The sequence below is a fragment of the Polistes fuscatus genome, unplaced genomic scaffold (assembly GCF_010416935.1).
Source record: "Polistes fuscatus isolate 324 unplaced genomic scaffold, CU_Pfus_HIC Scaffold10, whole genome shotgun sequence".
Taxonomy (NCBI): domain Eukaryota; kingdom Metazoa; phylum Arthropoda; class Insecta; order Hymenoptera; family Vespidae; genus Polistes; species Polistes fuscatus.
Genome location: NW_025112998.1, coordinates 1,447,836 through 1,462,928, shown reverse-complemented (window position 1 = coordinate 1,462,928; position 15,093 = coordinate 1,447,836). Strand labels below are relative to the sequence as shown.

The 15,093-nt window shown below is 36.8% G+C and overlaps 1 protein-coding gene across 4 annotated transcripts; it reads right to left on the bottom strand.

The window, feature by feature from the left end:
• Positions 1-2,772: 2,772 nt before the first annotated feature.
• LOC122525888 (BTB/POZ domain-containing protein KCTD1) lies at positions 2,773-13,259 on the bottom strand. 4 transcript variants are annotated; one of them, XM_043648915.1, is made up of 7 exons: positions 12,927-13,259; positions 7,804-7,981; positions 7,246-7,379; positions 6,734-6,820; positions 6,227-6,430; positions 4,093-4,298; positions 2,773-4,007 (listed from the first exon to the last, which is right to left on the bottom strand). In XM_043648915.1, exons 4-7 carry the CDS (start codon positions 6,760-6,762, stop codon positions 3,400-3,402), a joined length of 1,047 nt encoding a protein of 348 aa, XP_043504850.1. In that variant the 5' UTR covers positions 6,763-6,820; positions 7,246-7,379; positions 7,804-7,981; positions 12,927-13,259; the 3' UTR covers positions 2,773-3,399. The 4 variants fall into 4 exon arrangements, with proteins under 4 accessions (XP_043504850.1, XP_043504851.1, XP_043504849.1 ...); XM_043648916.1 differs by lacking the exon at positions 7,246-7,379; XM_043648914.1 differs by lacking the exons at positions 7,246-7,379; positions 7,804-7,981.
• Between the last annotated feature and the right edge of the window lie 1,834 nt (positions 13,260-15,093).

Here is a 15,093-nt window from a genome sequence, read left to right as displayed (position 1 = left end):
TAATAATTGAGAATTAGAATTGTAACATAATGCAAGTTAATTTGCAAAAGTAGTATGAAAGATCTTATCTCTCTCGCTCGTAAAAAATGTCCAATGCAGTTTTCAGGGAATGAAGAAAGAAGAGGCTAAATGCCGAAGAGGCTAATGCCGAAGAGGCTCCCACTTAATTGTGGCTGAAGAGGGCAACTACATAGACTATTGAGTTATTTTCAAAGGTTCAACATCAAGTTCGAACTTTTCGAAAATAGCTCTTTAGTCATATTTTATATTTCATTATATCATTTTCTTGCTCGTCATTAATTTGTAATTGTAATTGGAGATGATGGACCATTTCATCTCCTTGGCACATCAAATCTGTGTGCCATATCATCCAAAAGATGCATATGTGTTTAGTTAGAGTCAGAAATATTAAAATTTTTCTATTATTAAATTTTGAAGCTTAAATAACGTTCGGTAAATATTACAGTAATTTCTCTTTCTTGTTTCGTCTTTAAAATTTTTTATTGTGATCGTATTTTATTAAATTTGCAATTTTTCTTTTCTATATAATGCAGTTTAAAAGTATTTTATAATAATTAATAGATATTATTCTTTTTAGTAACTTAGTATTCTTATTTTTCCTATTTCTTTTTTTATTTTTATTTATTTTATATAAATGTAAAATCACACGCGTTTAAATTTAATTTTATTGCAACGGTAATTAGAGATTTGATAAAAAGTAAATAAAGGATTCAATTGAAAAGTGCATCTAGGAATTGGACCACTTATATTTCAGGCTATTGTATCACTCGATTGTATGATTAATATAGTTTTCTTTATGTTACAGGTGATCATCGTTGGATTTATCATCAAACCTTCTGGATTCTTTTTTATTTGAGTGTCTTAAATTGCTTCATTTTAAAATATATTTATAAATGCATTTCTGAAGGCACACACATGTTTATACATTAAAAATTAAATATAATTGTTTCAATTTCTTTTACAATATAACTATACTATATATATTATCATATACTATCAAAGAATATTGCATTCTTTTATAGCATTGTACCGTCATCGCATTAAGTATCTACTATCGTCCATTGATGGTCAGGTTAGAGTAAAATCTCCCACTCATGACGTTTTCACATTTTCAATTATCAATAACTAATTAAATAATTAATTAAAAGAGTTAACAATTATGGATTTCGAATTAGCAAATAGCTAGCAATTATATATATATAAATGCATATATTCATTTTTTTTTAATTCTTGAAGTTCTATGCCAATTTTTTTGCGCTCCAGCTCTTGTATTTCTTTTATTCTCAAACCGAGAAATACAAGTCCTTACCCTTATCTCCTAACTACAACCCAACTTTCCTTGTATTTGTAATCTCTCCTTTTTGTATTCCTCTCTTATCCAACTGTAGAAAGGAGAGGGATCCCTTTTATCCGAAATTAATACCTCAAGCAAACTTTTTATGAATAGATTCTAATTCGATGATTAATGAAGATATATGACAGTGAAGACCGGGTGGCTTAGTAATAGCTGATGATATATTAACGAGGAAGTCGCGATGCTCGGTAACAAAAAGCAATCAAAACGAGAAAGAAGAAAGAAATCCGAACAATGGTATAATTATGAACAAACGTCTCTAAAGAGCATTGCTCGTTCGGTAAAGAAGAAGATGATGAGTGCATAAATAAAAGTTCAAAGATTAATGGTAGGGTCGTTTCATGATCACTACTGTTAACAGGAATTTAATTATTATATCTCATAATTCTTCTAATTATATTTAAGAATAGAATACTTAATGATAATATTTCATATTATTTATCTCACTGTAACGGCGATAACGAAATACAAAGGATTCTTTTATTATCCTAATTATTTTATAATACAACAGCAAACAACAATGACAACGAAAAAAAAGATCTAACATTTTTCTAAAAGGTTGATTGAAAGAAAGAAAGAAAGAAATAAAGATAGATAGATAGAGAGAGAGAGAGAGAGAGAGATTCGCATAAAACAATTAGATTATCCATATACTAAAATCACGAGAAATTCCAGAATTTCAAAGCCATCTTCTCTACGTTGATGCCAAAGGCTACTTCACCTCGTGTCGTGTATCGGAGGACCCGGTGTACGAGAGTAGTCCCTGCGGCGATCTAGAAATGGGATATAATCAAGACGAGGAAGAAGATAGAGGGGGGGGGAGAAAGTGAGGATGGGTAGGAGATAGGAAAGGGTGGTAGGGGGCCAGGGGGTAGGGAGGTAGGCAGGAAGAGAAGAGAAGAGGCAAAGGTGGGTTGCAAGGGAGAGATCGGCGAACTCGACGACGGCAGAAGCGGGACTGGTTCGAGGGATGACAGCCTGGGGCTAGTTGTGCCTGTGGGCGGCGCGGATATTGAGTTCATGGTTACCATGGAAACGGGGCCCGTGGCTACGATCTTCTCCTACGCTTTATTCCTCGTTCTGGAGGTTACGCGATCGGCGGCGCATCTTTCACGTTTTTTTTCTTCTTTTTATCAACCCAACGTTTTAATAAGTTATATTCGATCTTTTTATTGTCCGTTAAAATAGTAATAAGCAAGTTGAAAAATGTTATTTGCCAATTTTTCAACGCGGATACACGTGACGTGCGTATTATTTTTTTTTGGTATCGAGTTACGTGGGTCATTCTGAAAAGTAATATTTCTTTTTTTTTTTTTAGAAAAAATCAAAAAGATTTCTTTTTTTTTCTTTTTTTAAATAACATTCGTCGCATACGTAACAATTCGTATGTGCGTGTGTGTATATATAGACGAACGATAGTTTATTCGCGTTATTTACAATAATTAATATGGCATATAAATACATATAAGTACATCTTATTATATAATAACAAATTTGAAAGACGGGTCTGCATTTATAAAGATACGCTACTTATCTTTAAGTACAGAGTCTTTTTTTTTTTTAAAAAGAGCAATATCGAATAAAATATTTATCCTTGGACGAATGCTGACATGGTGTTCTTCCACTCCTTCATATTCTTTTTCTTTTCTTATTTTTGTCTTCTCTTTTATATATAATATTCCTTTAAAGCTAACATTAATTACGTTCATTTCACGTAAAGACTCTAGACGCAAAATATCTTTTTTCCTCGTTCGGGTTGTTGAATTTGGTCATTTGTTTTGAAGTCAAAATCAGGAAAGAGACAAGGGTACCGATATTTAATAAATCATCGAATGGTTTTTAACGTCATTAAATCGATCGTTCCAATCGCTAAGCAAAAATAGATTTAGCTTTGTAGATAATTGGTTATGAAAAAAGTTGTTTGAATCTCGATGGTTCGGTTCACTCACGTATTCCATATTAGAGACGACATAAATCGCGAAAATCGATAAAACGATGATGGGATAAAAGTGGATCGTTTTCCGTCAGGTATTAACAGCTTGTCTGACGAATAGGTACTCCGAAAATTGTTGACCTTCACCACCACCACCACTGCTGGCAACAATACGAAATCCTGCGTTGAGTAGTCGGGTAATAGCTTGAACGGAGTTGAGTTTGCAAAAGCCATTCAGTGGAAACCTGATGACATGACGGGTGTCCTGTTGATGCCAGGCAATGCCAGAACGTGCGTTAATCACAGCTTGCATAGCCTCGGGAAATACTTCATCGAGAAGTGTGTGACCACCCGAGAGCATTATTCTTTCACCGAGATCAGGATTGACGTGTAGGGCAACGCATTCGTAACTGCGGTTACCCTCGGTACCGCGAAATTTTTCGGCCTCGTGATCGCACGGCGACACGCAACTCGAACAACCCGTACACTCGAGGGAACAACTCGAACTTCCTTTACCGCGCATGCCAATTTGTCTTCCCGAGCCTTGTTTAGGCGACGAGGATGTCGTTGTTGTCATAGTGGACGCTGCCGAGGCTGTTGAGGTTGCCGTTGAACAAGCCGAGCCTGTCGTCGATGATAAATTCGTAATGCCATTCTTTATTCGTTCCTTTTTTATCTGTTCCAATTGCTTGCACATTGCTAAAGAAAAAATCAAAGAATAATTAGTATAGGTCTTACGGAGATTTAAGTAATAATATCTTGTAATAATATTTTGTCGACTTACGTGCAATGTCGAAGTATCGCGCCTCCTCGAGCAATAAATCCAAATCGGCAAAGTTGTCAGGTATCAATAATCGTGAATTTCGCATAAAATTCAGTATGTGTCGAAACATACTACCATCCCTGTCGATAAAATAATGTTGCTTTAAGGAGTCCAGAACAATAGGTATACTACCATTGAATAATTTGGCCAGCCTCGATTCTGGGTACCTGAAAATCAATTATTTCATATATATATATACATACTCTCTCTCTCTCTTCATCTTTTAAGTTTTTAAGTAAGATAATCGTTGACTCGTATTATTTACGATGTAACATCGATTCTCGATTCTCGATTCTCTGTTTCGTGTGTGCGCGCGATTGAAGGTCGACGTAATTTAGCATATAATAGACGAGTATGCCGGTGCTGGAAAAAAACGAGTTGAGGAAACTCGAGGAACGCGTTAAGAGATCCGCGAATCGGCGTTGAACGAACGAGCGAACGAACGAACGAAAGAAAGAAAGAAAGAAAGGAAGAAAGAAAAAAAGAAGAATAAGAAGAAGATAGGACTGAGACGGTGGTGCTCGTGTTGAAGCACAACCGGGTGCGTTATGGTATACGGGTTGGTGAAGAGAAGATGGAGGGGGGAGGCGAATGGGGGGCGGAGGGGGAGGGGAAATGCCGATGTAGTACCTAGTGTGCCTCCTCGAGCCGGTTCCCATACCTTCCACGGCGATAACATATAATAACGATGGCCTCGTGAAGCCTACGGGCAATCTGACTTTGTTGAAAAAGACAGAAACGAAAGATATTCTATCGTGCGATACGTACTAGTTTTTTTTTTTTTTTTCTTTTTTTTATTATTTTATTTTATTTTATTTCCCCCAACTATATCTTACCAACGTTCGAGAAATTCTTCCGATGGGTTTCCCCCTCCCCCCTCCTTGCCCCCTTTCGACTATGCACGTAGATATAATATATCCCTTATTCATAAAAGTATATCCGTGCCGATTGATCTCCCGTTGGAAGCACCCGTTCGGATAATAGGAAAATGTTCAATGTCAAGGTGTTGGCTGTTGTCAGCCCGGTAGCAAGGCACGTACGTATATGCAGTAGTTACACGTAGGGTAGTTCGTACATATCGTATATCGTGTATGCTAGTACTCAGATCGATAGGTCAGAATGTAAGATTGGTCAGGATTAGTCTATGAAGAATTATTATTGAGAAAGTGGACGCACGCGAAATGTAAGAGACACACATTCACACACACATACACACACACACACACACGCATACAGTGAAAGAGAGAGAGTCGCGTCAAAAAAGAGATGTTTAACAGTCGAAGTCAAAGAAGAAGAAGAAAAAGAATAAGAAGAAGGTAAAGGGGGAAGGTGAGGGGGTTGGGGAGAGGAGGAAAAGCCGCGGCCGGTACCAAGGGCGGAGAACGAAACGCCGTGATTACCTCGGGCGATTTCTTCGACCCACCAAAGAGGGGAACACACCGAGCGTGCCTCGACCGTACTTCGACCGGACCCGATCCCGGGTCAGATCCTCTCGCGCTATGGGAAAAGGCTAAACGATCGACTCACATCGGTTGGATTGCTTGCTCCGCTTTCGACGTCTTGTCCTTACACACGATTCGTGCGAGTTGGTTACACGGAGTAATATTATGTACGAGTTTCGTTTTACGATTTTACGATCGCGAATTGTTGTTTTCAAAGATAGATCGAGATTATATTTTTATCGGGAATTTAACTATAATCGTCTCTTTCACGTTGAAACGATGAAAATAATAAGATAAATTATAATGCTTTTTTTTTTTTTTTATAACGGTTTCATTTCATTAGAAATATCTGACACGTAAATTTGATCAATACGTTTGAAAAATTTGAGCTTAGAATTTTGGATATTATAGAGGGGATAGAATTGCGTTTAATATTGTTTAATTGATATAGGATATATTATTAGAGGATATATTATTAATTATATTATTATTATAGGATTATTTTTATGTTTGAACACGTTAACTCGATATATAACAGCCTGTAATTTTTTGTTGATATATTTGATAGATTGATAGTTATTAACCCGTTTCCTAGATGACACATAGATCACACAATTGTTATATATTTAGTATCCTCGGAGATGTTGACTTACTTGGTTAGAGTTTCAAGGGAGGATGTATATATCGTGCCACCGACGTCAATGTGAACCGGTGCCGTATACCTCGAAGCTGCTGCTACACACGGTATACCCGTCATCTTCTGATTGTAAACCGGGGTAACTGGAGTCGGTGGTGTCGGTGACGAGGAATTCGACATTGTGGGCGACGTGGCCGGCGAACTGCTTGGCGACAGCAATCTAATTAAAGGAACACTTTTTTTTAATTTTTTTTATTGTCGTTGAACTTTGGAAAATATCTTTACAAACATTTTTCTAACGTTTTCTTTTAGGGCTCACGTTCAGACGTATATATTTTATAGATTTCTTTATAATAACAGAACGTAGTAACTCATTAAAATTCTAACCGCAATTATGTCGATAATAATTTACACGGTGTATGACTCGTGGTAATAGAGAGAGAGAGAGAGAGAGAGAGAGAGATTGTAATTTTGTTTTTTATTCTTTTTTCTTTTTTTATATAATTTATTTCTTTATACTTGCCTCATCTTAATTTGTGCGCTAGGGAACATACTGCGTTGCGCCGTTAGCTCGGCCTTCGCCTCCTTCCCGTCGGCCTCACATTTCCGTCTGCAATCAGGGAAAAGAAAAGAAAAGAAAAGATGAACAGGTTGATAATTATGAAAAATCATTCAAACTAAAACGTATGAGCGATAAGTTGAGAAACTGTTTTAGATAACGTCGAATATTTTTCTTATATGTTATTTAAAAAATAATTAGGAACGTTTAAATATCGATTGGAAGTAAATATTAACGTTTAAAAACTCGTGGAAAGTGATTCGATATGTAAGTCGATTGGAAATTTGAAAAGATGTGTAATACGTGAACGGTTAGATGCGAAACAATGTTTGGAAAATGGGACGGAAAGAAAATTTCGAGAAATGTTTACAATCGTATAAAGTAAAGTAGTAGAGAAATATGTTAGTCGTAACAGTGCCGATTTACGTGTAACACGTGTATTTACATGTAAGAGAAATAAAATATTATCAATTTACCGAGAGAGAATTTCGTTTATCGATTCCAAGTGGTCAGGTATCGTTCGGTCAAGCGACGACAGCGTTGATTTTAACTGTTATATTGCTTTTGGTCGGGCACAATAGCATGGTTCACCCATTCCAACGTTACCTTTCTACCCGGGTCGAACATTAACACATAATTTTCATATATATTAATAAGCCAATTAGCAGAGAAACAATATTTAACTTGCGTTCAACTGAACGGAACCGGCTTCAACGGTTAAGAAGAGAGAATCAAAGCGCTTGCGCCAAATAAAAAAAAAACTAGACTACATCGTGAACGAACAATGACGATAAAATAAAATATAAAATTAAAAAAAAAAAAAAGAAGATAATTATATTATTAAATGAGAATAATTAATCGTAGAAAATATATTTCATTTTATTTATATATACATATTTATTATATATACACGAATAAGGAATTATCGTTTAGTAAACGATCGTAATTGTGAATAATGAAAGATACTATGCTCGACAAGACCGTCACATTATGATGATCGATTAGTAATTGCAACAACTCGTTTATGCATTTACCTACAACGGTACAATCGACGATGCAAATACCAGGATATCTAGCTAGGAACGTATCGTTTTGGATTAGCTTGCGGCATAGACACCATCAGTTTAGACTATTACTAAAACGTTTTATTGTCCTTTCCGTTGCGTCATTATCGTGTAACACTCCTCTTGGCTTTTCGCAATACATTTAGTCCTGAAATTTATGTGTAACGTAAATAACATCGTATTAAAGAGAATTATATCTACGTTAGAGAAACAACAAAACAACAAAATACAAAAAGTAACGTTTAACAATTTAAAAATACTTTTCTAAACTAAAATCAAACCTTTAATCATTTTTTTATCGTGCACCAATTTAATCAACCATTTATTCTCTATCAAATATTTACGATATTTATTAACAAAAATAAAATATTCATCGGATAAATATAAGGAAATATTATATAAAAATAAAATAATAAGAATAATCATTTAAACGAAAATGTAATCTTTGGTTTGATATTGTATACGTTTACGTGTATCACAAATGTATATATATATGTTATACGTTTAACGTCACGTAAATTTTCGTTCAGGTTTCTCAAGTATAAAAAATAAAAGTAGACAAATAAAAATAAGAAGAAGAAGAAGAAGAACTTCCGCGATAGCCTGCATAGATAGATGGGGAATAACTCGTTAAGAAATATCGACAGTAGGTCGGTCTCGGTCGAGGGCGTGGAAGAAAGACGCGTTGATTGATCCGGATTGTTTTGTTTTGTTTAGTTTTCTAGTGATGGTCTTTCATCGTCAGAGGGAAATAAATTCACTCGGGCAAACACACGAGTAAGTAGTAGTAGTAGTAGTAGTAGTAGTATGCGTTCGCGGAAGGCGGATATGCGTTTTAGTAGGCATCGAGATGTGTAACTGTCAAAGGTATTGTGCATGCATACACACACACGCGCACATACGCACGCATACAAATACAACACGCGTATTATTACTAGAAACGTGGGCGTATAATGACACGTGTTTCAACCGGAACTGCGAGAGATAAAACGCCAAAAAAAAAAGAAGAATTAAATAATCAAAGTAGAGGAGGCGTAATAATTGGCATTTAAAAATATTAATGTTGTGTTGTTAAAGATTAAATTGGATAAAAAAAGAAACTGCTATAATAATCCAGTTGAAAATATACATTTAACGTTAAATATGGTAATTAGTAGTTGATTTAACGAGCACGGTTATATATTTTCAAATTTGAAATATGAATGATCTTAAAGGATCATTAATATTTCACTTCATTTCAAATCATCTAACATTAGGGTATTTAAAAGATACGGGTTTATATGAGCGAGACTTTCTAACGAAATACAAACTACTTCAAACCTCCCCACCCTACACCATCCCCTTCTCTGAGTAATAGTATAATAGTATTTTTGTTTTCATAGATGTTGTATCGCACAACGACGTCAGATGAAATTTAATATTATTTTTGTCGGGTAAATACTTAAGAGTGTATTTTTTTGTATTAAACGAGACTATCCGCAAGTGAGATAACTGAAAAATGATGGCGCGCATACTTTATGCCACAAGGCATTACATTACATTCTTCAGCCGATCGTGGTCGGTCGTTCGTTCGTTCCTTCGTTCCTTCGTTCGTTTGAAAGAGAAAGAAAGAGAGAGAGAATGGAAGAAGAAAATCCACGAGAGAGAAAGAGAGAGTAAGAGAGAGAATCGTATGTCGATCCAGTCGTAAAAGGGGTACTAGAGAAACGAGAAACAAAATAATGTCAGAAGTAATGGAAATGTGTGTGCATGTGTATGTGTGTGTGTATGAGTGTACGAGCTAAGGGTATATCTGTGGTCATGCAAGGGAAAAAATAGAAGAAAAATATGTATATATATATATGTATATATGTATATGCATATATGTATACTTGCGGCATAATGGCACACGCGAGATGAAGGAGGTGGAGGAAACGCAAAAGAAGAGTCCGCGTGCGCGTTCGTTTTCTTCATTCTTGACGGTGAACGGCCTCCAGTTTGTGCGCGCACGAGCACGCGCCATATCTTTATATATATATATATTTCTTCGTGTCCAGTTTTCTAAATATTTTCTCGATAAGAAAAAAAAAATATATATATATATATATATTTAGACGTTTATTGCTATGGTACAGCAATTGGATGTTCAGATGATACTTGAACGTTACATTCAAACTCGACAACATCGCTAGTGTTTGTATTTGTTAGAAGAAAGACTTTTTCTTATTTCAGAATTTAGAAATTGGATTTCATTTGATTGGAACATAATCAAATCTCACGGATGATCTATCTCGTCAGTTGTCTCATCGATCAAATCCAAAGAGACGAAGATACCTCCAACTATCTTCCTTCCTTCCATCACGTCCACCGTTCAAGTTATTAAGAATCCTAGTTAATTACAACCGACAATGATTTCCGCATCCGCCCCATGCGGTGTTAGAGAGTTCCTTTGGCCTTTTCACCGGTTAACTCAAATCGAGTTTCTCCTCTTACGACGACCGATGCAAATCGTGCGCTTTCATAAAATAATCCTATTCGACGATACTTCTTATTTAACGTTAAAGACATTCCGAATAATACATATTGATTTTTAAACGTTCTACCTTCGAATAATCGGGAGGAAAAAGTTTCGATTAATAATGAAAATTAAGGAAAATATTCTATTAATTTGATTGACAAAAATCGAATGAAAATGTTCGAAGTAACATCGTAACATTTGTTTAGATTTACTTTGTAATTTCTTGTTTAGGCCATCTCTTACGTGTCCCAGTTGCAATGGGTGGGAGGAGGGAGGAGGTGGTGGAGGAGAGGGGAAAAAAATTTAAAATTATTTTGTAGTTTTGTTTCATTTTCTGTTTGAACTTTTTAGCCTTTCTTTATTACGGTCCATGGCCCCCAGGTATATATATGTACCTGCTAGTTTAGATTAGGTACATACGTACCTGCCCACGTATATATCTTGAGACCAGAGCAAGGAGGCACTCCCGATACGCGCGAATGCGTGTCTTGCTCCATTTCATCCTCGCTTATTCCCACCACTTACTCTCACCTACTTACCCTACGAGACGGAAACTCTGACCGAGACACGTCGCGCGGTTTTAAGCCTGATTGGAATTTCATGCACCGCGAGTTGCAGCTATATTATAGATGCGAATATATTTTAGCTCGGACAAATCTCGAAACAAATGTCGATTAGATTAGATATCAAATTGTTTCCTTCCTTTTGTAAAACGTAACTTTTATCCATCGATTTTTTGATTCATCTTCGTTTAATTGAAATCAATACAATCGAGAACGATTGAAAGACCAAATAAAATTATTCAAATATTTCGATTCGAATGAATTATCTCGTCTTGGAAATTTTTTAAATAGTTCGATAAATTTATAATATATCGAAATACACATGTAACTCTCTTTCTCTCAATCATGAATATATAAAATATCATTTAACGTGCGCATTTATGGTGTCGCGATACTATTTCGCGATGATATCTTTAAAAAAATATTCGTAACGTATCAATGGTAGAAAAAGAAGATAAAAAAGGGATTCTTTAGGTTCTTTTTTTTCTGGTACGTGTATTTTTGTTGTTTGATATTTTCGATAGAGACAAGTACAACGAACGAACGACCATTATATAATATACGTTAACGACTTATGAAGTCAGCCATCAGGAACGATAGCATTCTTTTTATATCTTTCTATCTACCTATCTATCTATCTATCTCTTTTTCGAGAAAGAAAGAGAAGAAAATATTTACGAGAAAATTTCGCCGTTGGTGGCGCGGCTTCGTGAATAATTTCGAGTCCGCGGGAGACTCGTCAGCCCAGGGCTAAATGCTCCAAGCGTTCGGTTCTAATTACGGCAACTGCAGAACGCGTCTGCGCTCGGGGCCATGCCTTCGGCCCCCTTTCCAACCCCCGCGTTCCTTCCAACCTGTGCGCGCGCGAACAACCCCTCTCTCACCCCCGTATACAGTCCTTCCTTTTACTACCCCAGCACAATTTCCACAGAGCCCACATCCGTTCTGAAATGCGAGAACCGAGGCTCACCGACCCTCTTTTGCGCCGCGAGCGTGCTCTGACACACACACACACACACACACACATACACACGCGTAGAGATAAATTTGAATGTATATGAAAATGCATATAGAGATGCATGCTCGCAAATATTCACGTACATAAAGGGATACATTTATACATACTCTTGTACTATACGTTACAGTCCAATAGCTTTTTTTCAAAGTTGCTGATATCGTATTGCATTTATCATCGAAATAGGACTGTTAGTACGTGCTTTTATATTCGATCGTTATTCGAACATTTGATTATTACATTTAGTTAATTTTTCATATCGTTTGTTTTGTTATTAATAATTTCTTTTTTTTTTTGTTGAGGTAACGTATTGTCATGTCGTTTCATTTTTGAATTTTATTGTGTACGATACTCGTCTATCGGATGGTAAAGGTATTATTTATAGCGATAGATTTCTAATGATATTCGAAAGGTAATTTTTTGTTCTTTAAATCAGATAGATAGATCCGAGATGATAGACGATATTCGAGAATGGCATTGATAATGAGCGTAGAAAATGTCCATGTAAATTTGAAATTATGATAGAAAAGATATCGAACAATGGATCGTAGGTAGGAAAAGTTGTACGTAACACGAAGTACGTGTTATGCATTTGAGAACGTGTTACACGTTCGGCGCATTGCTGTGTTTAACCATGGAATCGGCGTCACGCGATGGAATCAGAAAGTTGGCGTGAATATCCTTTGCATATAGATGTTGTCTTACTTTTAAGACACCAAACAGGTAGGTATATGCTCGTATCGTATACCTACTTATATGCTTAATTTCCGTTTCCATTGAATTTAATACAACTGTGCTTACAAGTGAAAGTCTTACCTCGATAAAAAAGAAAAACAATCTTCCGAAAACCATTAGATGTATATTTTGTAAAGTGAATTACTTTCGAGTACGAATATTATCGATTTGAAACGTAACAGAAGAAGAAGAAGAAGAAGAAGAAGAAGAAGTGGAGCAATCGAGGAAACAGAAACAATTCGTACGATTGCAAATGATTGAAGTTAGCAATGTTCGGACTCACCGTTTCTGGCACGTGGACTCCAGGTTGACGGTTGTTCTGATGTCCACTATTTTGGAATGGTCAGTCGGGTTACTCCTCGAATGAGACGATGAAAGAAAAAAAATAAAGGGGGAAACTCAACACTTATCCTCAACTCTCTTCTCGAGTTTTATTCAAAGATATAGAAAAACGTGTTGTCCATTTCGTATCGGTGTCGTAGGACTCATCGAACAATTTCACCCACCCACCCACCAACCCACGTGGTCTCGACGTTCACGTGTGTATTCTTTCGTTTATAGATATACGCAGAACTAGTTCATCAAGCCGCGCACGACCGCGGCTTCGATGAGACTGCGACTTGGTCGTCGGTTTCGAGTATTCGCGCTCTCTCGAGCGCCACCAGAGTAACATTGGGTGAGTGAGGCTAACGCTATATCCACCAATACAAGCAACGATCACGAGAGCATCGCCAACGGGCTTTTTTTCGTTCCTCTTCTGACCTCCTCTTCAACTCTCATCCCACAAGCTTCTTGCGAGAGCTTTGCCAGCTTGGGGCGTTTCGGCCCCCTCCACAGCTTTTGTAATACTGAAGTCACCCTTCTTATATACCCATCTACCTACGATAGATAGTAGGTACACCGGTATTATGAGCAGATGAGTCAAGTTTTTGTCTACATTAGATAATTATTAAGTAATCTTCAAATTAAATTAAACGTCACGCGTGTATGCATATTTTTATAATATTTAAGATTATTATCAGAATGATAATTCAATATGATTTTTGGAGGACGAACTAAACGTAAATATGTTAAAAAGAATCAAGTATTAGGCATAATAGGGCAGAACGTGAGGGTCGAGATATAAAGGGAAGCAACCAAGCAGCCTGCCTGCCTGCCTGCCAGCCTCGTTCTGTCCTATTCGAGATGCCCCCTGGCAAAACGGCCATGGCCAACAACATCGTTTCAGATAGCCTGGAGCACTTCTAAACCCACTGGACGATTCTGCTGCTCGCATACATAAACTTTGTCAGGGACAAAGCGACACGATCCGCGTATGTACGTGCTTCCAGTTAGAAACAACCAACGACATTCGGATACCTACCTACCAACCAATGCCTACCATGGCTATCATCGTAGCCATTCGTTTCCGATATTTTCTTTTAGGGACCGGTATTTCTCTATGGGTACCGTTGGATTTTCTACAATAGGACTACTGTCTTACACTCTGTTAGAAAATTTTTTACACCGTTCGAATACATTTTATTTTCAATATTATATAATATATTAATTATATACCTTATCACAAATGAATGATTCGTTAAATGTAAAACTTCAATATAATATTATTCTATTGTTTAGATTAGGTACGAGTATACCAATTGTCATTCCGATAATAATCGATTTAATCGTTCGATTCCATTATTACAATAACCTCTCTCAATCCTTCCAATTTCATAGCTAACAAACAACTGCGAACAGTTATATATTTCGGAATCCATTATACACAACCACCTCTCTTATTTTCCCTCCATTCGTATATACATGATTTATTACCCCGAGTGTTTTTCCCTTTGTTCTATCCTATTCTTTCATTCATGAAACCGAATGAAGGTGTAATCCGCGTTACAACTTCTAGAAAGAGAAAGGAGAGAGAAAAATGACAAAAAAAAGGAAGACAAAAAAAACGGAAGATGTTCTCGGAGAAGCATAATAATCGGTCGTAATTCAAAAGCATGATGCTTCTTCTACATATGGAAGAACTCAGGAGGACAAGAAAAGGGGGGTTGAGTAAGAAAGGTAGGGAGTAGCGAACGAGATGAGTCGTTAGAGTGGGAGGTACTGAGGGATACAGAAAAAGAGAGAGACAGAAAGAGAGAGAGAGAGAGAGAGAGAGAAGGAGAAACAGAGAGAAAAAGAAAGAAGAAAATAATGTCATGTTTTTGTATCATACGATATACAGACTGCCGGCATAACGGACGAGTATACGCTCGGAGCGTTCAGCAGGATGTAACGCGAAGAGTCCGAGTGTAGCCCGTGGGTTCACATATTTTAGGGAGAAGCCCTCCCCCTGAGCCCCTTCTCCTTCCTCGTCCTCGTCCCAGTCCCCTAGCCCTAGCCCCGGACCCCCACCTCTTCCTCCTCCTCCTCATTCTCCTCCCTTGGTTTTGCTCAACGTGTCTTTGAAACGG